General features: G+C 38.7%; 1 protein-coding gene across 1 annotated transcript in view; it reads right to left on the bottom strand.

The window, feature by feature from the left end:
- LOC124596979 overlaps nt 1-26,150 on the bottom strand; it is an 87,542-nt gene that overhangs the window by 16,462 nt on the left and 44,930 nt on the right. Inside the window, exons 4-14 of the mRNA XM_047135913.1 lie at nt 24,668-24,811; nt 20,895-21,062; nt 14,162-14,354; nt 10,222-10,438; nt 9,581-9,736; nt 9,226-9,403; nt 8,971-9,139; nt 8,685-8,854; nt 8,486-8,594; nt 8,228-8,400; nt 7,943-8,081 (exon numbers count right to left, since the gene is read on the bottom strand). Of these exons, the coding sequence (XP_046991869.1) occupies nt 7,943-8,081; nt 8,228-8,400; nt 8,486-8,594; nt 8,685-8,854; nt 8,971-9,139; nt 9,226-9,403; nt 9,581-9,736; nt 10,222-10,438; nt 14,162-14,354; nt 20,895-21,062; nt 24,668-24,811 (1,816 nt within the window). The remainder of the gene's footprint in view (nt 1-7,942; nt 8,082-8,227; nt 8,401-8,485; nt 8,595-8,684; nt 8,855-8,970; nt 9,140-9,225; nt 9,404-9,580; nt 9,737-10,221; nt 10,439-14,161; nt 14,355-20,894; nt 21,063-24,667; nt 24,812-26,150) is intronic.

Raw genomic sequence — 26,150 nt, 5'->3', positions numbered from 1 at the left:
CAGAGCATCTGGCGTGCTGTCTACCAGAGCCGTCCTCTTTATAAGTGCAGTGCAGGGCACGCACTCACTCTCATATTGTGTTCACACATATTGCAAGCAGCTGCTTATATCAGTACTTAGATTGTTTCTATGTTTGTGTCTATCTTCTCAACTGTTGTTCGCAAGTATGTGGAAGAAGAATAACCTTTGGTCCATTGTGGCCGTGCTGTTGTTTGTGTCTTACAGTACAATACATAAGTGTTGAAAAATTAAAACATTATAAAGAGATGTGTGTGTGTTTTCCAGCATAGCTCAGAAGTGCTTTGAACAATTTCAAACTAATGTGGTACATACAAGCTAGGACACCCCTACGACATCTAGGGATGAGGGTGGGGGTAGGGAGAGAAAAGGGTGATATGTAAGCATAGATCTGGAATACATGAAGCAATTTCAATCAAACACCTGTGGTTATAAATCTAGGAAAAATACTGTGGCAGTAGGGCAACCCTAGGAGCAAGGTGGAAAATGTGTTATTTGAACATATCTCTGGAGCATCAGAAGCAATTTCAACCAGACTCGACACACCTGGAGTACGAAACCTCTAGCACCCCTAGGGGTGTGAAATGGGGACATATAAAAGAAACAGAGAATGAATAATATTAGTATCAAATCCACAGTGTCAGGAGTTTATAGGCGGATCGGTGATAGTTATGATGAGGCTTAACCCCAAGGGGTGACCTGTAAAGCATCAATCTGGAATACTTGGAGCGTCATCAGACAACTTATGACTTATTGTCTGGAAAAAAGCCTATGGGACTGACATTTCATTCCTTTTTCCTACATGATACATAATGGGATAAAAATTAATCTGGAAATCAGCTCATATGAAATAAAATATAACTGTTGTTTGGAGGATAATACCAAACAGATAAACAGAATCCAAATTTCCCTCAATGCCATGGACATCAAATTGAAGAAAGAATGGACTGACTGGAAAACAAGAAAAAAGGACATAAACAAAAATGTTGGGTTTAGTGAGATTAGTGTCAAACACTTGGGCAAAATTACTTGTAGGAAATTAAGAATTCTATTTAGATGGAGTGCAATTAATTTGTATTTTAATGTTTTACAGTGATTACTGAGAGAACAGGATGAAAAATATGATGTTCATTCATTAATTAAATGGACTAACATACATAGTGAAGGCAGTACATGATACAGAGAATTCAAACTTTTGTAAATGTTAGTTGGCAACCCAGTGAAGAATGCTGTAGTTTGATCAATTAACATTTATTTAAACATAAATTCTAATGTCTTAGGATGGCATGCTCATGCTCACTCAAAGAGAATACTTTTGAAGAACAGCTTTCTGTGATCCAGTTTTTACTTTAGGAAAGTGTAGAACTATCAAAAACATTCTCTCAGATGAACAAACAATATGAGAGCAGTTGCATGACACATGTGAGTTTTTATGTGCAGGTGAAAAAGTTTAGAAATGGTGGCAAAAGCATAACTGACAAATACTACTCCAGTACTGATACCAACCCTGGCATTGCTAGCTCGTATTCATTCGCTTACTGAAGAAGACCAATGACTTACAGTTCAACATACTGCTATAAATGATAAGTTAGTGTCGGTACAACTCATTTTATCATTAAAAACAAACTGAACTACCATAGGGTTTGTGAAACATGAATTCCCAGAGAGTTTATCATTCATCACAAAGAACACAAACACTACAGTTGCACTAAGCTCAAAATCATTTTAGTAGTAAAGTCATATGGTACGAATGGCTGAAAGACCCTGAAAGGCAGGATAGGTTTTACCTATCATTTTCACCCGTAGGCACCTTTCCCTAATGAAGTATGAAAGCTGTATATGAAAGAGTATCTGTTAAGTGTAGTGACTCTGATGAGTGTGTGTGTAGTGTCATATTTGTGTTTAAGATGATGAAAGAGCCTGAAGGTGGCTCCCAAGTTTAATGTCCCAATCTGATAGATGGATCATCATTGACAGTGTCGCATGCCTTCACTTCATGATACGCCATGTAGAGATTTGGAATTGAATCCGGGACATTTGGTGCAAAGACTGATTATCAACGACTTCACGCCACCACCCCTCCTGTTCCCTCTGCTGTAAATGTAAAGGGGAAAATATTAACAGCGCATGGCTTACCTGGACGGTCATCCACCCAAGTACTGGCCACACCTGATGGTGTTTGTGTCATCCTACTACAATCTTATCGTGTGAAGAAAACTTGTGTTGGTATTGAAGAGGCAAGCTTTTACTATGGTGCGCATGCAGAGCAGCACACAGGCTTACAGTGGAAATGCATGTCTTCAAGCAATTCATGTGCAATGCCAACTAGGAATACTACACATGTACTGGTGGGATCTTAAATAGGGGATCTTAGTGCATTGCTCATCAATATTTACCTGAAGACAGCCAGAAGATTCTGCAATGAAATACCAGCAAGTTACAAGACATCCAGCAGTTCTCCCAAAATTTTTTATAATCATCAAGACTGCTCTGAAGACAAAATGTCAAAGATGGAGAGGAAAGGCATGCTTCTCCTTGAAGAGAACACTCAACCTCATATGACACAATTGATGTTGGAAACTACTGGTGAAGTAGGCTGGGAGCTCCTACCTCATCCTTCTTTCAGTGCTGTCCTTGCCCCTTTAGATTTTTAATCATTTGATTTAATGGAAGCAGCTTTTACGCATGACATCAACAGTAACAAAGAGGTAAAGAAAAATGTACATAACTTGCTTCAATACCAAAGTTAAGGAGTATTTTAATTTAGAGGTTAAGGAGACTTGTAAGAATATGGGAAAAATGCATAGATGTAGGAAAGGATTACATAGATAAATACACACAAAACTGCATTGATTTAATAGACTCTTTTCCTGCTGGTAAAGCTGTTTTTCTGTTTTATTATTTAATGACCCTCATAGCATGCATCTAGCATGCAAAAATTGCAGTGGAAATGAATGTACAATAATTCATTATTTTAAACTCAGAATAGTGTACTGATTCCTGAAAGATCTGGACAAACTCAAAAGGCAGATATCATGTACATTTGGAGCTCGATTGTTAAGGAACATGCAGCCTGTCAAGAAAATAGTTGGCAGAAAAATGCTGATCATGTCACCATGAATGTTGCCTGATGCCCGAGTTCACATGAGATGGATTTATGGCTCTCAGTTCGCACCATCACACCCACAGCAGGTTACGATCCTTTGGTTTGGAGGTGGGTGAAGAGTTTAAACCACAGGCACAGGTGATTCTGCAATGACCTCACATGCAGATTTGTTGAGCTGTGCTGTGAAATGGGGAGTTGCAGGGCCACCCTTAATAGTCTAGGACTTCACTAGACACAGGCGCATTTGCTTAAACTGCACATGTTTATGTTTTTTAGGCCATGGTCAGTTATGTGCCATGTTCAGAAAGTGTAATGGATCAGTTACATTACAGGAATGTCTGCTCTCTGTACATCTTCTCCACCACCCAGTCTCCGTTCATCTCCTCCTCTCCCCTCTCTCTGTCCAGCCCCTCTTCCCCTCTTGGTCTATACATCTCCTCTTCCCTTTCTCTTACCACTTCCTCCTTCCTGTCTCTCTGTCCATCTTCTCTTCCCCCCCCCCCCCCCCCCACTCTCAGTCCATCTACTCCTCCCCCCTGTCTCTGTCCATCTTTTAGTCATCCCTTTCTCTGCCAATCTCCTCATCCCCCTTCGCCTCTCTGCACATCTCCTCTTCCCCCCTCTTCTCCCTTTCTCTGTCCATTTGCCCCTCCCCTCCCTTTGTTAATCTCTTTCTCCCCCATACCTGTATCAATCTCTTTCTCCCTCATACCTGTGTCAATATCTTTCTCCCCCATACCTGTGTCAATCTCTTCCTTGCCCATCTCCATCTTTCCCTCTCTTTCTCCCCCCTTTCCCTCTCCGCATTATCACCACCACACTAATAGGAGGTTGCTGGATCTCATGCCCACAGTATTTCTTTCCAGGTAATAAGTAATGTGTGTACCAAGTTTGGTTGAAATCGATACAGGGGTTCTGAAGTATTTTTTTACCCACAGCTTTGCCCACATACAAACACATCATATGTATTTCAAACAATGGAAAATCCAGGATGGAATGTAACAATACCAGAGAAGGAAAGTTGCTACTCACTATATAGCGGAGATGATGAGCCATGATAGGCACAACAAAAAGATTCGCACAATTAAAGCTTTCAGCCATTACGGCCTTTGTCAGCAGTAGACACACACACACACACACACACACACACACACACACACACACACACACACACACATATAGACGCAACTTGCACACGTCTGCAGTCTCAGAGAACTGAGACCACACTGGTTGCGTGTGTGTGTGTGTGTGTGTGTGTGTGTGTGTGTGTGTGTGTGTGTGTGTGTGTGTGCGCGCGCACGCATGCGTGTATGTGTGTCTACTGCTGACAAAGGCCTTAATGGCTGAAAGCTTTAATTGTGTGAATCTTTTTGTTGTGCCTATCACGACTCAGCATCTCCACTATATGGTGAGTAGCAACTTTCCTTCTCTCATATGTATTTTAACATATTTCACACATATTTATAAGCATATTTCACCTATATCTCTAATGAATTTCACCCTGCAGCTCATTGTTTATGATGCCATATCTCCTGAACTATGTTTTGTATAATAAAATGTTTCGTATAATAAAATAAGGTACATTCAGTAATATATATGAATACTATCTGCATAATATGTTCTGGACAGAGTTATTAGTAAAGAAGTAATTAATTAAAAAGTCATGCTTGATGTGACAGTTTTACTGTATGAACAGTGAAAACGTAGTAAGCTATAGGCTTTTTCCTTTCACCATTTTGTGGGGTGTGTGAGTGAAAGCAGGTCTTGTAAATATTTGAAATAACACAAAGTTTGTAGCATGTCACTGAGTGCTCTCATTATGCATCATGAGTTATGCTTCTTTGTCATCTCCACTCCACACTGTTTTCAAATATAGATCATTCTTACCACCATAGTGGTTCTTTAGATACAGCAGGTGATTTATGTATGAAGTTTTGTTGAAGCTGCTGCAGTGGTTTATGATGAGATGTGAAACATACATGCGCACATACACTTTTATAATAGGTATAAATTAGTTATTTGCACAAGCTAAGGCCCACAATTTATTTTTATTGATGATAATAAGTCCACAGCTAGTGGTCTTGTGGTAGCATTTTCGCTTCCCCGTGCATGGGTCCCGGGTTCGATTCCTGGCGGGGTCAGGGTATTTTCCTGCCTCGTGATGACTGTGTGTTGTTGTGTCGTCTTCATCATCATTATTCATCCACATTACGGTCAGAGGAAGGCAATGGCAAACCACCTCCACTAGGACCTTGCCTAGTACAACAGTGTGGGTCTCCCGCATCGTCCCCTACGCTCCTCAGAGTATGGGACATCTTACGTACTTAATGGTGATAAGGCCTATGCAGTACCACAAAATGAGAAATAGCTGTATTCAGAAGTAATTATCATCAAAAATCTTAAATTCTAATTTAAATATATAATAGAAGGTGGTCAAACTACTACCATTAGATCACTTATTTAGTTTCAACATTGTTCTCTAAATAAGTTACTTCATAGGACACTCATAGGCAACAAATTCTGAGAAGAACATTATGGCACTTTTCAAACATGTGCTTACTTCCACTGTGTTTTTTATTCAACAGCCAGTACTTTGAGCAAGTAGACTAGATTGCTATGTGGTCATTCTGTCTCCCAAAGTGGCCAATAATATTCTGAGTAAGTTATCTTTTAAAATCTTCCTGCTGTTGGTGATGCCTGAATGAATGACAAGTATGTAGTGTGGCAATATGGAGCAGAAACACTACCCACACTCCTTTAGCAGTTAAATTTACTCCATCTAGATATTCAGTTTCTGATGATGGAATTTCAACTATGTAAGCAAAGGATAGACTGCTAAGCACACCTAACACACATGATCACCAACTACAGCAATTCAGACGACAACGGCATTCTGGTCCAAGCTGCTGGAGCTGGCAGTCATGTGTGCGTGAGGTATGCTAGCTTTTGTGAATGAGCAGTTTGTGTTTCTCTTTCTTTTTTGCCAAAATCTAATCTGTAAGGGTCTTATAATTGTGACTATCTGCAAATTAATGTGTTATCTTTATGGTAATTAGCAATCTGTCCTTTTCCTTACACTACTGACATTCCAACCTGGTGTTTCCATTGTTCAATTTGTGATGGAGATGGAACAAAGGAGACACATTACTTGGTGTTTTGATATGAAGGAAAGCCAATGGAACTCGAGGGCATCATGCATCCCGGTTGGAGCACACATTTTCATCTGTCCCTGTTGACGTATGTCAATGCCTGTAAGCAGCTAAGGGTGTTCATTTCATTGCAATTTCATCATGCATATGACAACTCACATCATTCTACATTTGAAGGCTATGAGTTGTCATGATGATACAAATTGATAATGTGTTGCACACACTGGTATATAGAGCACATCATTTCTTATGCTGACAGCCTGTCAGGCAAGCTTCAGCAATGAAGATGGTTTTTGAACAGACTGATATTCAATTAAATAAATTCATCATGCACTCCAGACGTAATGAGTCTAGTCCAGTGAACAAAATAAGGAAACAAACAGTCACTACCACAGCCCTCTTACCATACTTCAGTGATAATTCTTGAAGAACTGAACATCACACAATCAATGAGAAACTCAAGATTTCTAGTCTGTCCTTCTGGTATTGCATTTGCATGCCAGATAAGCTTATCAATAGGAATTTGGGATTCCAGCTAACTACACTCTGGAGTACTGTGCTTGCTGCTATCAGGTTGCAATAAGAAAAACAAGAATTTCTGACAGTGGCACAGTCACAGCATGACAGATGTTCCCAATAACTACCAATTTTGTTACAACAACCAAACACAGTGATTCCTCGGAGTAGCACCAGTGATCCTACGCAAATGCAGAAGACCACAATTCAGTTCCCAGTAAAGAGCCCTTGACATGCAACTCTGTCACATGTGGACAACTTCTGGACAAGGTCTTCACATAAAGATTACGACAATGTTGACACAAGCAGTTGTGTTAATTTGAGCAAATTTTGTCGAACTTACACAATATTATCAGGTGTAATGTTTGAGAATTATGTATTCGATAGATCTGCCAGAAAAACTTGAAGTGCCATGAGAAATTTGATATTAATATCATCTCCAATACGGCAGCAGCCAATATGGGAGAAGCCACTCACAAACATCTTACAGGGGACCAGAGTATATACAAGTATGAGAAAATGAAGTGAATAATGCCCCTGATGTTTCAGTGTTGTGTCATATCAGATGACTGTGACGTAGGCAATTAGCAGCATGTTGTGTGAACATTGTCTGAATGGTGCTCATTAGTTACACTGAAAATTTGACACTCAAAAAATTATCGATGTCGTTCAGCCACAACATTTGCATCTTAGCATCTCTCTAGCACTCTTCTGAAAAAACAATACTTCCATGTGAAGGGTATCACATTCAGTTCCCTTCATACAGAGATAAAAGACTGAATTCACTTTTGCTACATGTGTGTTGTGCTGTTGTGCTGACATGGAACAGTGTGTCACTGAAGCTCCTTTAAATACTGATTGTATTTAGAGGAATGTGGGGAACTATATTTCTGCAAAAACAGGAATATGAGACTTCTGTTTAATGACTTGAATCATCACTATCATTGATATTATTCAAAGTAACTACAGAGTTCTCCATTCATTTCCTCTAGTTTTCCATTTATTTTAGTAATACATAAATAAGTAATGTATTTCTTACCATTGAAGAAAACTATTGACAAATTTGCTACATGCAAACTGTAACAGCAGTGATGTAGTTCCTCTAGTTTTCCATTTATTTTAGTAATACATAAATATGTAATGTACTTCTTACCCTTGAAGAAAACTATTGACAAATCTGGTAGATGCAAACTGTAACAGCAGCGATGTATTTGCAATCTCTGCTGCTTGCCTCTTTGGCCGGTTAAATCCATAGGCTGTGCCAACAGGTGACAGTGGATCTGCTACTCGCCCTTGAAATAGATTAAGAATGCCTGACGCATATGTCTGAAGCTTTGCTCAAAAATCAATTCAAAATTTACTAGAATGTTAAGCACTGGACTGATTTGTTCCTTGGTTGAGTCAGAGCTGCCTTTGTTACAAAAAATATTTTACTCACTTTGTTCCCACAGATCAATCTCTTGTTGCATGATCTTCTGAACATCTCTCTTTGCCCTGGCAACCGACTCGGCTAAGAGTCTTCCAGAGACAACAAAATGAGGACTTGTGGTACCCCAAGCACGTAGATCCATGTGGTTCATTACATCACTTTTGCACCCACACATGGCATTCCTATAAGATAATTTTACTGGTTTAGATAACATATTTATATGTGACTATTATATCATCATTGAATGAGGTAACTGTTACTACTTACAGGAATTGATCTTTGTCTAGAAAAGCTTCTGGTTGAATTTCTCTTAAGCCATCACTGTTGTCACAAATAACTCTTGCAAGACTCACTTTTCTAATTTCATTCAGTTGTTCTAGTAAAGCAAAGAAGTTACTGTCTTAGCATAATTACTTTCACAACATGAAAACAGGAAAACAGTAATACATCATAGGTATGTAGTTACCCTTTGTGAAAGATGATGGTGGCAAGTCATTTTCATACCAATAACGATCACCACGCCTGAGATAGTGAAACTGACGTCCCAATAAACAACCAAATGTTGGTCCCACAACAGCTCCTTCTATGGGAGTCTCACCAAGGGCACCCGTAAATAGATCAATGTCAGTTACATTCCTGTGAATGCACAAAATGTTCCTGTCTGTGAAAATCAGTATGCAGCCACAGAAAATGCAAGATTACTTCAAAAATCTCAAAGGGACCCATGTAAATTAAATGATGTGTAAATTAACCTGTAAACCTTCTGTAGAGCTGAAATAACTGCAGGGGACATTACATCTGCTAAGTCACGAAAAGACCTCACATCAGGAAGACTGCAGAACTTTCGCCATTTCGTGTAATCAGGTAATCCATGATCTCTCCCGTGTTGTATTATTTGTGCAGCCAGATCTAGGCCTGGACCTATCGGATATAGAGCACAGAAAAAATTAAATATCTCTAATAAGCAATGACACTATTTTATATGTAATCATTAATAAAAAGTGGACCTTTGCTTGGATCTTGAAACATATGATTAGTCATCACTTCATTAATAAATTCATCTTCTTTCTGTGCAGCACCATGTAGCATACTCTGCAACATTTTATCCACTGCTCCCACTTCATATAACTGAAATGGTGCATAAAATGAAGATGCTATTGATTTCTCTCCAATTCTCCTTCCTGACTGTAATAAAGAACAAGGTAAACTCAATTAAGTGACGTTTCCTCCTCAATTCTTGTTCATAGAAGGTACATTTTCAACAAAGTGCTTTATACTACATTCACAGCTGTCAACTGGTAATGTAGTTTTGGTGTATAGTCTTACAGCTAAAAGAACGTGTCAATAGATACCATGTCTAACCTCATCAAATAATTTCATAGTCTTGGGCATCAGGGAAGCTATGAACCACATTGCAGCTGCGGCAACACTGTTGGCAATGCCAGCATTCAAATTGATGTCATAACCTGTGAAATGTCCTGAAGCTTGAGTTCTTAGCCCATATTTGTCCATGATGTCCTACAACAATATATTACTATAAGTCAAAAAAAATTATACTATAATGTACAACAGATAACAATACCACTTTTATACATTTATATTTGATGGTTTAATACTCTTTGTTACTGTAATAAATATATTATGAAGTAATGATACGAAAATTAAATTGAATATCGAAACTGCAGAGAATAAATTGATAAATGTGAACCAATTAAGATTTGGCTTCCAAATCTGCAATTCTCTCTTCCAGGAATGAGACACAGGAAACAAATGTGAATTTACAATCAGTATTTTAGTAATTGTAGCAATACTCTGCCTCTTTTAACTTTGGTTTATTTCTTGGCTAGTTACGCAAGACAGCAAAATCTCAGGTTCGTGCTATTTAGATTAAGCATCTAATTTCAATGTACAGCTACGATTGGAAATATATCAATTTTCATTTGTCATTTGAAATATAGCAATGATATTTTATTACAATGAAGATAATACAAAATCATTCTAACCTGTCCGAGGACCATAGGCAGGAACTCAGTATATGAGATGTGCTGTATCTCTGCCCCAACAATTCTCCTGGCCTCCTGAAAAAGTGTCTCATCACCCCAGTGCGGGTTCAGCCGGGCTAGTTCAGCTGCTAGGCGATTATGCTCACGTAACCATATTGTGTGCAGGGTTGCCAGGCCAATATGTTCATTTGCACGTTTGTCCCCAGTTTTGAAACACCTGTGTTGGAAAGCAAACAAAATGGCTTTAAGCTTAATTGTACACAAGACTTGAGTTGTTTTTGTCTCATTGTGACCGGTACTTGTTGTTAACAATCATCAGGGTGGGATGGGAGAGTAGGATTGAGGGGGGGGGGGGGGGAGGGGGAGGCCTCTGCCTTTCATTTTACTGTAGCTAAAAATTAATTTTATTGATCCATAGTAATTTAATGCACAAAATAATAAAAATTAAGTTTTTCATTGGTTTACAGTTGTGTTATCAGAACACTAATGACATTACAAAGACAGTTTATTGAAGTCGTGAATTATGTTATGAAATTAATTTTATAAGCTTGTCAAGTTTTAACAATTTTAATAAAACATAATCCAGTTGCTAAGAGAATTTTCTGCACTAATTCTATTAAGTGCCTATTTTTATAGGCTAGGCCCCCATTAATTTACATTGAAGTACATAAAAATATGCTTTTGTCTGATACTTTAATATGCATAAATAACACAAATGATTAAACCATTTACTAGAAATTCAAAGTACAAGAGGAAGAAGGCAGTCTCTTTGTTTTGCCATATATCACTTGTCATAGTTTCGACATCAATCCTTTCTTCTCAATGAATTGTCATCTTGGCATGCACATTAAGACGTGCCTCGCTAGTTGTATTCCTTATGTATGTTTTCATTCTCTTAAGGGTGGAGAAACTGTGCTCATTCATGGCTACTGTCACTGGTGAGATTGCCAAGAGCTGTAAAAACTGTAACACATTAGAAGGACCTTATGGTCGCAGAGAGACAAAGCTTCCATTGTGTTCTGAGGCAACTACTGCAGTTGATTCAGAAATTGATGATAAGAGTTTCAACTTAGCTGTTGTCATTGTTAAATCAGTGACTAATGGATCTGAAGCATAAAATGAACGGGGTTTTGTAATTCCATCAATGATACCGGTACCAATGTCTTCAGTTTTTCATGGTAGAAGACAATTAAAGCTATTAAAAAGTTCACGCAGTGTCAAGAACCAATCCTGCAGTGATGTAACGAAGGCATCCAGAATGGGTATGAACACTGACACTTTGTAGTAACTCTCAACATCATTATCAGTATATTCACCTGCATGATGTCCTTGCTCATTAGAAATGTGTGATTAATTGATTTCAGCTCCGCTGGCCAGAACTAATTCCTTGGATTCTAAGCAAAGCCAGCTTGAACTACAAGGGGGTACCCAAAAAATAAATAAATACATAAATAAATAATGGAATAACATTGCTCTGGGCTGAGCTTGTGTAGTATGCATTTCTGCTGCTAGGCGTGTATAGCGCAACTCATCGTCAATTCAGTGTCGCCTGTGTTGTTGACTTGGCTTGTTCTATTCATCTGCAGTGATTGTTTTTGATAGCACTGTTTTGCTCTTGTTTGTTTTTTGTGATGGCAATTTTAAGTGAACAACATACAGCTGTGAAATTTTGTTTTCTACTCGGTAAAAATGTTGCTGATACTGATTCAGTGTTGAAAGCAGCTTACCAAGATGATGCTATGGGATAAACTCAGGTGTATGATTTGCTTGATTTAAAAATGGCGACATTTTGACTGATGACAGACCTTGTTCTGGACATCCATCAAATGCCAAAATATTGAAAAGATTCGAGAGTTTGTGCTCACAGACCATTGACACACAGTTGATCAACTGTCAGAGATTAGTGGGTTATCTTGGAGCTTGGTTTAGTGAATTTTAATGGAAGATTTGGGAATGAAAAGGGTTGCTACCAAGTTTGTTCCTCTGTTATGACTTATAATCAAAAGGAATGTCAAATTGAAACATGTCTTGCTTTGAAACAACAGCTTGAAACTGATCCAGGTTTTCTGTCAGAGTTCATTACTTGTGATTAGTCATGGCATTATGGCTGCAACCCAGAAACAAAGTAACAGTCAAGCCAACGGAAGATGTCGTCACACCATCCAAAAAAGTGCCGTCAAGTCAAATCAAACATCAAAACAATGCTGATTTGCTTATTTGATGTCAAGGGTGTAAGTTCATTCAGAGTTTGTTTGACCAGGTCAGACATTCAATCAAATATTTTATTTGGAAGTTTTAAGAAGATTGCAGAACAGTGTAAATCAAACAAGACCTGATTTGAGATAGACAGGAGACTGGTTCTTCCATCAGGACAATGCACCTGTACACACAGCCCTCTCTTGTTAGACAGTTTCCGGCAAAAAAAAGTGATTCCACTGCCCCATGCACCTTACTTACCTGACCTGGTTCCATGCCAAATGGTTCAAATGGCTCTGAGCACTATGGGAATCAACTGCTGAGGTCATTAGTCCCCTAGAACTTAGAACTAGTTAAACCTAACTAACCTAAGGACATCACAAACATCCATGCCCGAGGCAGGATTCGAACCTGCGACCGTAGCGGTCCTGCGGTTCCAGACTGTGGCGCCTTTAACGGCACGGCGTTCCATGCCACTTTTTCTTATTTCCACAAATGAAAAGCGGCATGAACGGACACCGATTTGATAACATTGAAGAAGTCAAGAAAAAATGAGGAGGAGCTGTCGGCTATTTCTAAAGACAACTACCAAAAATGTTTCAAACAGTGGAAACACCAGTGGGACAAATGTATTAGCCATAATGGAGAATATTTTGAAGGGGATACGGTTGTTTTGTAAACAATTTTTCCATTTTTCTCTGACTGCCAGCAGTTTCATTTTCAGATCCCTGGCAATGTGGGTTAATTCTGCAAAATCTATATCTTGGTGCAGAAGCTAAAGGCAGATGGACTCACCAAACACAAACAATTCAGAAAGTATAGCCGAACAGATGACAAAATCTCCCATGGTGATGGCTGCTAACAGAATCATGGCAGTGTGAGATGTGTTGTTGTCACATTCTTGAATCTTCATCTAGTAAGTGTTGCATGTTTCAAATTACTGACTCAAACATTGGTTAATGACTCAAGGGCATCATTTAATATTTTTCTATAATTTGGAGGCCAAAGAAATTACGTATGACTTCCAGTGTTCCTTGTGACTTTCTGATAAGTGGAACGTTGGATGTGTCAGTGAGTATGAAATAGAAATTACAAACTGCGCAATGAGAATATACAGCTGAAGGACTGTTGTGTTATATGAATGGATGAGCCCCAAAGGCATTTCCCAACATGGATGCAGCATCATCATAGCTCTGTAATCGTAAAAATGACACGTCAACAACAAATTTTAACATGTTTTCAATTATAGATCTAACTAATCCTTTTCCATTCACATCAAACACTGGAACAAATTGCAGGAAATCTTCACAGATACTGAGATATAGGGAAATATAAAGAGCTGAAAGAAAAAGTTTCTCTATTCCATCAACATCAGTTGTTTCATCTGCAAGAACTGTGAAAAATCTGCAAGAACTGTGAAAACTTTGGGGGGGGGGGGGGAGGGTTTAAACCCCTAATCGCCTGCCCTAATGACACCACTGGGCATGCGTATTTATTATCCATCCATGGAATCTTAGTGGGTTTCATCCTTAATAATACTGTTACCAAAAGAATAATATTTATTGTTTTCTTATTTAAATGGCTATGATTATTATCATAGCGTTCACACAGTATTTTCTGAAATGAATGTCTATTGGAACTATGAAACATTTAAGTAACAAATATGTACACACTAGCTACATTAGTTATATGCTCAACTGTTTTTAGAACAAATAATAATAGAAATTTTAGTGTCATAACTTACTTGTACAGACCCTCATTACGACAGTCCAGATTGCTTTCATCAGATGGCATAAGTGCCCTCCCACCTCTGCTGATCTGTGTCTTCATTTGGCCTCTGCTAAATGTTCTCAGCTGATTTGCTTCCTCTCTTGAGCTACCATATATCATGGAGCCATCAATAAAAGCAGTTACTTGATTCACCTGTTCTCGTGGTCCTAATTGAGTTTTTAAACATTTTATTTGTCTTTTCAGGTATAAATTATTAATCTTATACAGTAATAATAAAAGTGGATGATTCCTGGGTATGTTATGACAATTCAGCAACTGATATGAGATAAATTTGACATTGATATTTCATTTCAAAAATTCTGCTACCAATGAAAGAGAGGGAACAATTTTTCACAATACCCAAATTGTATAAAAAGTGCAGTTTCTTGAAAACCAGTGACTTATGATGTTACTACTAGTTATCTATAACTACTTAGAGCCATAACAATTACTGTACAAGGTCTGAAATGTTACAATTTTTACTACAGGGTGTACAACTTTGTTTCTGCCATTTTTCTCCAAACATCTGAGGCCTTAATGAAACAAGTTGGTTACACATGTATCATTCAAAGTATTTTCCATCGCTGGCCACTACTTTCACCCATCTTTCAGGCAGTGTACGAATCCTGCATCAAAAAAATTGTTCATCTTTTGAAGCAATCCACAAATCGATCCAATTTGTGACTTCTTCACGAGATTGGAAGTATTGGTCAGCCAGGCCATGCGCCACTGATCTAAACAGGTGATAGTCAGAGGGAGCAATGTCTGGAGAATACAGCGGGTGGGGTAGGACTTCCATTTTAACGTTTTCAAGTACGTTTTGACCTCTTTTGGAATGTGCGGTCGAGCATTGTCATGCTGCAAAATCACTTTATCCTGCCTGTTGCTGTATGGCGGCTGTTTGTCTTTTAATGCTCTGCTCAAACACATTAATTGCATTCGATAATGAGCACCTGTGATTGTTTCATTTGGTTTTAACACCTCATAGTACATGACGCCAAGCTGGTTGCACCAAATGCAGAGCATGATCTTGGAGCCGTGAATATTCGTTTTGGCTGTAAACATGGAAGCATGGCCGCGATATCCCCATGATTTTTTACGTTTAGGGTTATCATAATGAACCCATTTTTCGTCCCCAGTCACAATGCAATGCAGAAATCCTTTCCGTTTTTGCCTCTGAAGCAACTGTTGCAAACACACAAACACTATTCAAGTCTATTGGTTTCAGCTCACATGGGACCCAAGTTCCTTCTTTCTGAATCATGCATCCCTATAGCCTTGAGACATTTTGAAATGGCTTGCCGTGTCACTTCCATTAATTGTGCCAATTCTTCTTGAGTTTGATGTGAGTCTTCACTCAGCAATTCCTCCAATTCTGCATCTTCGGGAACATTCTCTGTTCCACCACTATGCCAGCCTATGAAGTAAAAATCTCTGTTCTTGAAGCATTGAAACCACTCATGACACGTTCTTTCACTAATAGCATCCTTACCATATGTACTTGAGAGCATTCGATGAGACTCAGCCACTGCTTTCTCCATATTGAAACAAAACAGTAACACCTCCCACAAATGACGAGAATTAGGCTCATAAACTGACATTTGCAATCAACAACAACCTTGTGATGCAGACACAAATCGACTAATGTTTGAATGGGGTTATGTTGACTGATGTCCACGCTAACTGCCTGATGTCTGTGATCTGTTTCTTTCGACCGCTACTTACCGTTTTTACCACCTATCTGCAAACGGTGGAAGCAAAGTTGTACAACTTGTAGTCAAAAAATAGAAATTCTTTGAAGTTAATTTATATTCCTATTACATGCAGCAAATGCTTGCAACATTTCAGCATTTCGCTGACTGTAGTATAGTTAGAAAAAATGGACTTTAAAATAAACAATAAAAATACAGAGCTACACTTATAAAGATAAAAAATCTAGCCACTGAATAAAGCATGACTATGGAAGTGCTAATTTATTACCATTGTGGGAAAAACAAATATTGGGGTGGTGGTGGTGGGCTTTAGAGTTGAGGGGGATTGGGGGAGGGAGAGGGGTGGTTAATGCAGGGAAATATAGTAAGAGTGGGAATTGGATGATATACAAAAATAAGCAAAACCAGACAATATTGAAGTCAAAATCACAATGTTCAGGTTCTGTAGGCCGACTGATGACAGTTCTTATGATTTTTAATCCTAGACATGGGGTAAGGTTGAAAATAACTCTGTAGATCTATACTGAAATTTTTAGAAATGAATAAAATTTGGCAAAGGCTCTAGAAGGAACCATACATTACATAAATTATTTTCCTATGTTTTTATGTCCCAAAAAATGTTTCATCTCCCTTTACACCTATATATGAGTAGTACTCACAAAGTTTTAATTCCCATACCCAACAAATAAGTTACATAATTATTTTTTAATTTATTTCTTAGGAGGTACACTCTGCAATCCTGGTACCCACTGAGAACCCCATGCCACAGTACCACAGCATGTCACCAGAAAAGCCAAAATAATGGTGCAGCTTACTAGTGAAAGGGTATACAGCATGGAAATTCATTTTTAGCAGTAGTGCTGATGCTGCAGATGTCTCAAGCCAATCAGCATGAATTATTTAACTATGTAGATTGGACTGACACAGCTGCAAGATTTCTGCTGCTGTGATACAGCTGTAAGATTTCTGCTGCTGCTGAAAACTAGCAGACAAATCTCCTCTGCCATAACCACACAGTCCCGAAATCCTCCAATCACTGGCACATATCAGCCACTAAGAAACACCCATCCTCATTATGAAATATCATATCAAACTTGAGTAACTTAATCAAACCCTTTGCCAGAGCTTTGCCAACCTATCACTGGGCCCTAGATGTGAGGAATATCCTATCCACAGTCCTCCCACCTCACCTAATCTGGTATTTCACTGCTCACCCACTCCACAGAATAACCTGGTTCAGCCTTAGGCTATACCGTATTTACTCAAATCTAAGCCGCACCTGAAAAATGAGACTTGAAATCAAGGAAAAAAAAATTTCCCGAATCTAAGCCGCACCTGAAATTTGAGACTCGAAATTCATGGGAGAGAATTGATTGCTTATTTTTCTTTGATCTGGTAAGTGCTGTTCTCTTTGTTATAGGTGTTTACATCACTCTAAGCTGAAAATGCGTTATTGTACTGTGTCATGCATTGTTTGTCGCATTCTGATAATGTGTGTTTACGACCTGTCGCTGCTCGCGGCATGGCTTGCTTTTGTGCGCGCTACCGCCGCTTATGATAAGAAAAAAAGAGAGGAATTGTCTCATTAGCGAAACAATGGCAAGAGACTGCTATTTGTTGTTACTTACGCTGCTGCTTTCTTTGATAATGATCAACAAGAACCAAATAATAGACTACGTATGATAGAAGATGTTCTGAACGAGAGTTTAGCTAAAATTTTTCACCGTTTGAAAATCTTTGCAGACGCCTCTTTTGTACATTACATTCTGCACAGAAATTAGAGTCATCTTAGATTTAAAAATCTAGTCAATTGCCGTGCTTCATTTCTGACTGTATCACTATTAGGCATAAGAATAACACGAATATAAACATGACATGATATGTATATTCTTCCGCGTTTGCTGATGTCTCACACTAGATTCATAGTTTATTAGGCAGACAGGATTTAAATGAGATAGCAGCAAACATGAAATAATACATGGCAAAATGTTTATATTCGTATTACTCATATGGTGAAGAGAATACTGCATATGATTCACAATTCATAAAAGTTCCTGTTAGCAACCATGTCTTCTCACAGATAGGAAAAAATTAAGAATGTAGTTTATTTAGTAAGTCTATGGAATGTAGAGTTGGCCATATTGACAAACATCCCAAACAGTGTTGCCAGTCGGATTTTCTTAGTACATTGAAATGCTGCTACATTCGAAGATGAACAATACAGAATTTGTATTTACTTCATTGGATAATGTATGAAAATGCAGTGGTCGAAACTCGGGGTGGAGAAAAAAGCTCGTCTTCCACCTTTTTTTAAATTTATTTACTGACTCAGAGGTTTTGGCGCCAGTATTTATCTTTGTGCCTGCAAATCATGCCTGTGTGGCGCTACATATATTCGACGGCAGAAGTTAGTTGTGGCGGCACCTACCAACATTTTTCAGAACTTCCGCTTAATTTGCACTCGATTCTAAGCTGCAGGCGGTTTTTTGGATTACAAAAACCAGAAAAAAAGTGCGGCTTAGATTCAAGTAAATACGGTACCTACTCCCAACACCTTAGCACATGAATCATTTCTGTGGAAGATCCAGGTGCAAGGCATCTGCTAGGCATGCATTCAGCACATTCCATTCCTATACTATCATAGGCATATCCTACGTGATCTGAGACAGGGTCACCTGCAAAAACACTCACATCATACACTAGGTTAGCTATAATTTTTCTTCTGTAATTTATATGCATATGGCCACCAACTAACTGTCCAGGCAAATAAATGACGAACACCAAACTGTGCCCAAGAACATAGCTGATTGTCCAATGGCAGAACATACTGTTGACACAACATCCTTGATATAAAAGACTGCTTCACCACTCATGCGGATCCTCCACCCACCCTCCTCCCACCCTAACCAGACTTATCTGAATTACAACATGTACTTTCACTTCACAGTGCTCTTGATCTTGATCTGTGCTCGATCCCTCAAAATCGCCACACTCACCCCTGTAGCATTGCCCTCCCTCCTCTCCCATCCCTCATCCTACATTCACTCTCTCCTCTCCACAGTCTCTTTATTCCTTTTTTTCTATCTCCATCTTCAAATCGGCTTCTTTGCTTCATCACATGCCACATGCAACTACCCTGCCTCAGCCAGGATGATCTCACTGTAGCCAAATCACTATCTTAACCCTTGCTGCCTCTCCTTCCCATGCATCAATGAACCTTCCCTCCTCTCCCCACCATTTTTCTCTTACATACGAGGGTTGCCCAGAAAGTAAAGCACCGAATATTTTTCTCAGCCAAAAGCAATGCTATGAATGCAAAAGGGTATATATGTATGATATGAAGTCTCCTGAGTAAGCGTGCCAAGTGCCTGTCACTTCAGGCAGATAGCATAGCTGCAGGATAGTTTCAAAATGGTGTCTGTAGGTGATGTACATTACAAGCAACGTGTTGTCATTGAATTTCTCACTGCAGAGGAAGAAACTGTGGGGAATATTTACAAATGCTTGTGAAAAGTCTATGGAATATATGCTGTTGACAGAAGTACAGTTAGTCGCTGGGCAAGGAGGGTGAGGTCATCAAAAGGCAGTTCAACAGAGCTCCACGATTTGCAGCGGTTGAGAGACCATCCACAGCTGTCACATCTTACATGTTGCACTGAGATGATGTCATTTACAAGGACAGATGTGTTACAACTCGGCAGTTAGTGCTGCATCTGTCAATCAGCAAAGGAAGTGTGGATGCAATTATCCCCACTCCAGAATATTCAAAACCGTATGCAAGATGGGTCCCATGGTGTCTAATGTTAGATCACAAATCGCACAGAAAAAACATTTGTCTTCATTTGTTGCAAAGTTTTGAAGCTGAGCAGGAGGCCTTCTTGTCCCAGATTGTGATGGGTTATGAAACCTGGGTTCACCATTTCAATCCCGAAACAAAACAACAGTTGATGGAATGGTGCCATTCCCACTCCCCACAGAAGAAAAAATTCAAAGCAGCTGCTTCCGCCAGTAAAGTCATAATCACCATTTTCTGGGAATGTGAAGGTGTGATTCTCACTGATGTGATGCCAAGAGGCTTCCAGAAGCATATGTCAACATATTAACAAAACTCAAGACACGCTTCTGGCAACCCAGGGGATGTTTTGCTGCAACATGATAGTGCTCAGCCCCACACAAGTCTGAGGACTGATGAACACATCACAAAGCAGGGTTGGACAGTGTTACCCCAGCCAGCCTACAGCCCTGATCTAGTCCCCTCAGACTTCCACTTGTTTGGGCCATTAAAAATAATGCCACACATGGAAGACATTTTGAGGACAATGAGGAGGTGACTCACACAGTGAAGCACTCGCTCTGCCACCAGGACAAGGATTGGTACCGACAGGGCATACAAGCCCTTGTTTCACACTGGAGAAAGGCCATAGAATGGGATGGAGATTACTTGGAAAAATGGGGTTTGTAGATAAAACACCATTCTTTTGTGTGTGTAATTCTCACTATGTTCAATAAAGAATTGTTGAAGAAAAAACGCAGTGCATTACTTTCTGGGCAACCCTTGTACTTCACAGGACACAACCCCTCACTTCAGCTGAGCTGTTGAGCAGATACAATTGTGCCAGGTGTATCACTTAACACATTTTGAATTAAAACAGCATAAATTTTGTAATTGGACCAAATGTTGGGAGGAGGAGAAGGGAGATTGGGGTTTAACATCATGATGACACCACTGTTAGTAGAGATGGACCAAATGTTTTCCTGTTTAGAAGACTAAAATCATTACAAGCCAACAAGACTGTAGACTATAGCCACAACAAATTTATATTAATTTTCTAATGAGCTTCTATTTATCTCTCAGTTCATTCCTAGTAACTGCTTTGCTTTTCTTTATGTTAAATCATAATGATTTTATATGGCATGCAGTTAAAATTTGTATAAATTTGTTCAGTTTGCTTTGTGAAGAAATTTCTGTTTCAGGCTTGAGAATCTGTTACTCACCCAGTGTGCAGCCAATTCGTGGTGCAGTTCCTGAACGAGAGTACTCTTGACATTTTTCACCTGTCTTACTATATACTGGGTCATTGTCAGGAAGGCGAATGGGAAAACATTCTGGATGAAAGTCACTGATACTCACACCACAGCATTTCAGACGTTCACCTTGGTAACCTTTAAAAATGAAGTGAACATTTTTGACTGAACAGTACAGATAAGTCATTGAGTACAGCTATAATTTTGAAAACGAAGGTCAGTATTGGGCATGCTGAAGTATATTTTAAAATGGGCTCTCTGACAGGTAGTGTTAAAATTATGCTATCAAATTTGTAAATGACATGAGCAAACAAAAAATCATAATTCATAACAGATATTAAAGGCATTCACTTTGTTTGAATTGCAGTTCTTGCTAGCCTATGACTTGGGATATAAAAACTTGGGTTGTGGCTCAACTTATTGAGTTTCTTCTCCTTGGAAACAAAGTTAGTAATGTTGTATTTAACAGGATATAAAACATTAATTTACAGAAGGGCAACTATTAGCCCTCTGAACCATGTAAAAAGAGAACTACAGTACAATGCAAGAGCAGCCTTACATATTATATGTACATTTACAGATGTACACATCAGTACGTATTAGTCGTCTGAGCCATGTAAAAATAGAACTACAGAACCACACGGGAGCAGCCTTACATATTATATGTACACTTCCTTCAGTAAAGATAAAATATTATTATAAAGAAAATGTCCACACATCAGTAAACAATCCAAAATATTTAACTGAAAAGGCCTGAAATGTGTCATGCACAGATTATTGTTAATAATTACATCTCTCATATTCTACACAAGGCAGAAGGCACAAGATAACATTTTCTAGAAATTGATAACATACTATGGACTTAATATCAATTTTTAAAATTTTGACACTTTTTTTTCTGCTATACACGGAGTAACAGAAATGTGCAACACAAATTGCAGGACACATTCCTCACAGGTAGACCAAGAACTTATGTTGTATGAACATGGGTCTGGAAACGCTTTTTGTCTCCATGTTACAACTCATTTTCTCCAATTCATTAACAGTGGGAAAACACAAGAACAGGAACATTAAAATCATGGAGCATATGCACTCTTGATGACGTCTCGTTATGTTGTGCACCACCAGTGTTTTGTTTTATATGTTGCTGTTGCCATGCGACGTATGTCATTGCTTATTTGCTGGTAACATCAACTGTTTTAGTGATCAATACGATGGTTGCAAGAACATGGATTACTACATAATCATAGATTTGGCTCATGCAGTGGCAGTGTACACAAACACAGAGATGGCAGATGCCTATTTGATGTATGGATTAGCTGACAGTGATGATACTCGCGCTCAATGTTCATACCAAGAGAGATTTCCAGGACAAAGGTGCCACAACAGGAAAACATCTAAAACAATTAATCATCGACTTAGGGAACATGGGGCATTTAAGCCTGATACTTGCAACTGGGAAGGCCTAGAAGGACGAAGACACCGCAATGGGAGGCAGCAATTCTTCATACAGTTGATGACGAAGTACAAGACATGTAGCTGCAACACTGAATGTTCACCACATGACTGTCTGGCGAGCGTTAGATGAGGACCAGCTGTATACATACCATTTACAGTGCTTACAGGTACTATCAGCAGCTGATTTTTCTGCATGTGTACTCTTCTGCGAATGATTTATTCAACAAAGGGCCAACCCTAATTTTAGTGCAAGGGTGCTATTCACAGATAGGTGTCATTTCCACAAGATCAAGATTGTAAATTTCTGCATGGGCAGATGTCAACAAAAATATTCTGCCAAAGTGTTTTCCGGCATTTTGGTGACTTTTTTTACAACAGGCTCAACAGACAAAGTTACCATAATTTCCTAGTGAATTTTATACCGGTACTTGATCTGTTAGATGTGCCTTTAGCTGTGCAACAAAACATGTACTTCAGACACAATGGTTGTCCATCGGCTTCTAAATAACAGATTTGGTGACTGATGGATAGGTAGAGATAGACCAATTGCCTGGCCCCTACGCTCTCTGGACCTAAACCCAATGGGCTTTTGTTTGCAGGGGCATTTGAAAGTCCTTGTGCATGGAACCCCAGAAAAAGATGTTCAGAGTCTCTGTGGCCGTATTGTGGAAAGCTGCGACATCACATGCTATACTACAGGGATACGTCAGTATTGTGGAAAGCTGTGAAACCACATGCTATACTCCAGGGATACGTCAGCAATGCACACAGAGAGCATATTGAACATCTCCTGTGAGAAAGAGTTGTATGCGGTATGCCGGTGCGTTCTGTTCATGTGTGTGACCCATGATTAATGAGTTGAAACAGGGGAATAAAGTATTTTCAGACCCCTGTTCACATAACATCATTTCTTCATCTATATGTGAGGAATGTGTCCTGCAATTTGAGCCATACATTTCTGTTACACACTGTACATCATTACACAAATATAGCAGAAGCCCTTAAGTTTAATCTGGAGCAGAAAGGAATTTATTGGCTGCAAACTAATGCAATGCAAAATAAACTGATTCCTACACTACCTTATCCATTTCTTAAATTCTATGAAGTTATACCATCAAAATAAGAGACTGATGGCGTACCTCTGAATTTCCCACTGCATTAAAGATACAAATACAAAATATTTCAATTATTCTTCTAGATGTTTTCTGAGGGACTGTAAACAGTGTCATAAGTGTGATCACTGCCTGGATTCCAGCCATTCTGTGGGGTATGGATGGAGTCATACTCATGTTAACAGTTTGAGTTTGACTCTTTGTGCCTGATATGGCATTTGATGTGTATCTGTTTTCCTGCATCTGTGCATTATTCTGATTCCCTCAGTCATGTTGTGTCATGTGGGTGACATCATTGAGAACTTAATGAAAGGAGGTACATCTACTGGTCCTTGGTGCATCTGTTATGAGAAGACTGGGTGAATCACTGGGACAATATGCCTCTTTCGAACAATTCATACTAAGTTACTGTTATGTGCCATAGTATAATTCTATGTTGTTGATGTTATGGCTGATCATAAAAGTGGACGGGGACTAACAAAATGACATTTTAGTTTGTACTTGTTGTTTCATGTAATGCTTGAAATCACTATCTGTCAACATTTTTTGCAAATGCTTATACTGTTAACCTTCAAATGGCAGCTATCACATCATAATTTCATATTCTGCTATTTGGTTTCTTTCGTCCTGACTGACATTTATAAATGCCCTTGTTCTCAGTGTATGAGCTTTATTTGCACTCACAAACAATGTAATCTTCCTGACATAGGAAATATCAGACATGGATGAAATCATTCATTGTGTGAACATGTGGAGCTACACTACAAGAGAGTGGTAGCTCGAAAGCTAGTTAAGCCTCTGTTGTGTGCCATACATCATCAGCTACAGGTTTTTGTTTCTCAATGTTTGTTTTAACAGGAGTACCAAAATCTAACCACCCACGTACTTAATGCTAGGGGAGGAGAGAGGGGGGGCTGCAGGCACAAGCTGCAGCTACAGCTACATAAATTGTTGCTGTTTCATGGGGAGACAGAAGCAGAGTATCTTCTGAAACAACATACATATCTGTTAGCAAGGTCTTATTTCAAACTGCAGATGTTCTGCTGAATTAACCAGTTATGAAAAACTAAACATCTATATAAGTATTAAGTATTCTGTTTCAGAATAAATGAACATAACAGGCAAAAATACTGTAATAATACCCCACAAAGTCAATGAGATAAGGATCCCTACCTGTCATCTGTGGGGTATGTGACATATCGTGAGCTATGAATTCTCCCCATACAGCTGACAGAGTCATTAAATGAGGATGTGGCAGATCAGCATCTTTGTGAACAGCTAAAGACACTTCACGTGGGCTCGGCAGTGAACTGGAATCTGCAAAATGGAAAACAGAAATGTATACTCTAAAGATAAAATCCAGAATTAAATTATGTGTTATGAAGGTGTAGACACAACATTTCCACACAATGCACAAGGATCGAAGTAAGTATCATATAGCTGGCAATGGCATGTCATTATGTTTGATAAAACATGATTTTTTTATTGTGAGTTGAAGTCAAATAAACAATAAAGAGGAGGAGGAGCAAAAAAAGATGAAGAGACATAAGCAAAGATAGAAAGGAGAAGTCACCATGAACACACCAGGAATAATAGTAAAATGAAGAACTTTGGTTTCGAATTCCAACATGCCTTTCAAAGTAGTGCTGGTAGTCATATTCTTAAATGTGTATAGTATTCAAGAGTTTTCATGCACAAAGATATTAATAATATGAGAAATAATTAATGTAAATCAAAGTGAAAATCAGAGGAATTAGGTGAAGAGAAATAATTACTGTAAATCAAAATGAAAATCAGAGGGATTTGGTGATGAGAAATAATTAATATAAATCAAAATGAAAATCAGAGGGAATAGGAGAAAATAAAGTAGGGCATTATCAACAGACGATACAATTCTCTTAGGTCTTTCTTCATAACTCCAAATCTTTGAATTTCTGTCTGCCCCTTAGCTGAAGGGTCAGTGCATTTGGCTGCCACGCAGAGGGTCCAGGTTTGATTCCCAGGTGGGTCAGATATTTTCTTCACTCTGGGACCGGATGTAGCGCTGTCCTCATCAGCATTTCATCATCATCGACATGTGGTCACCTAATGTGGCGTCAGCTGAAAAGATCTGCAACTCACCGTCGATTTTGTGTGTGTGTGTGTGTGTGTGTGTGTGTGTGTGTGTGTGTGAGTGAGTGAGTGAGTGAGTGAGTGAGAGAGAGAGAGAGAGAGAGAGAGAGAGAGAGAGAGAGAGAGAGAGAGAGACAGAGAGATATCTGAGCTGCTACATGAGAAATAAATTATTTTGTAAAGAAACTGTCACTCATGAAGCAAAATATGCAACTTTCCAAACAATTCATAGTAAATTACTGTTATGCACAGTAGGATATGTCTATATTACAGGTGTCAGGCCTTAGCCCTTGAGCAGGTGCACCATATTTCCATTAGTTGAGCAGGCGTGTGGGTTATTTTATAGCCTTGTACATAATTTACAAAACGCAGTCTCAAACTTTGATAAAATCATGTTTATTTTGGGAATACAGTTAATGAGCATTTTAATTCTATATTTTTTTGTGAACTGACTGACTATTTGAACTTTTTAGGGTAAAATTTAATTATTTCATGAAAAGTTAATACAAAGTAATTCACTTGTGGTTTACTTACTTTATTTTAC

Source organism: Schistocerca americana, chromosome 1 (assembly GCF_021461395.2).
Source record: "Schistocerca americana isolate TAMUIC-IGC-003095 chromosome 1, iqSchAmer2.1, whole genome shotgun sequence".
Taxonomy (NCBI): Eukaryota; Metazoa; Arthropoda; class Insecta; order Orthoptera; family Acrididae; genus Schistocerca; species Schistocerca americana.
This window is presented reverse-complemented; position numbering and strand designations above follow the sequence as displayed.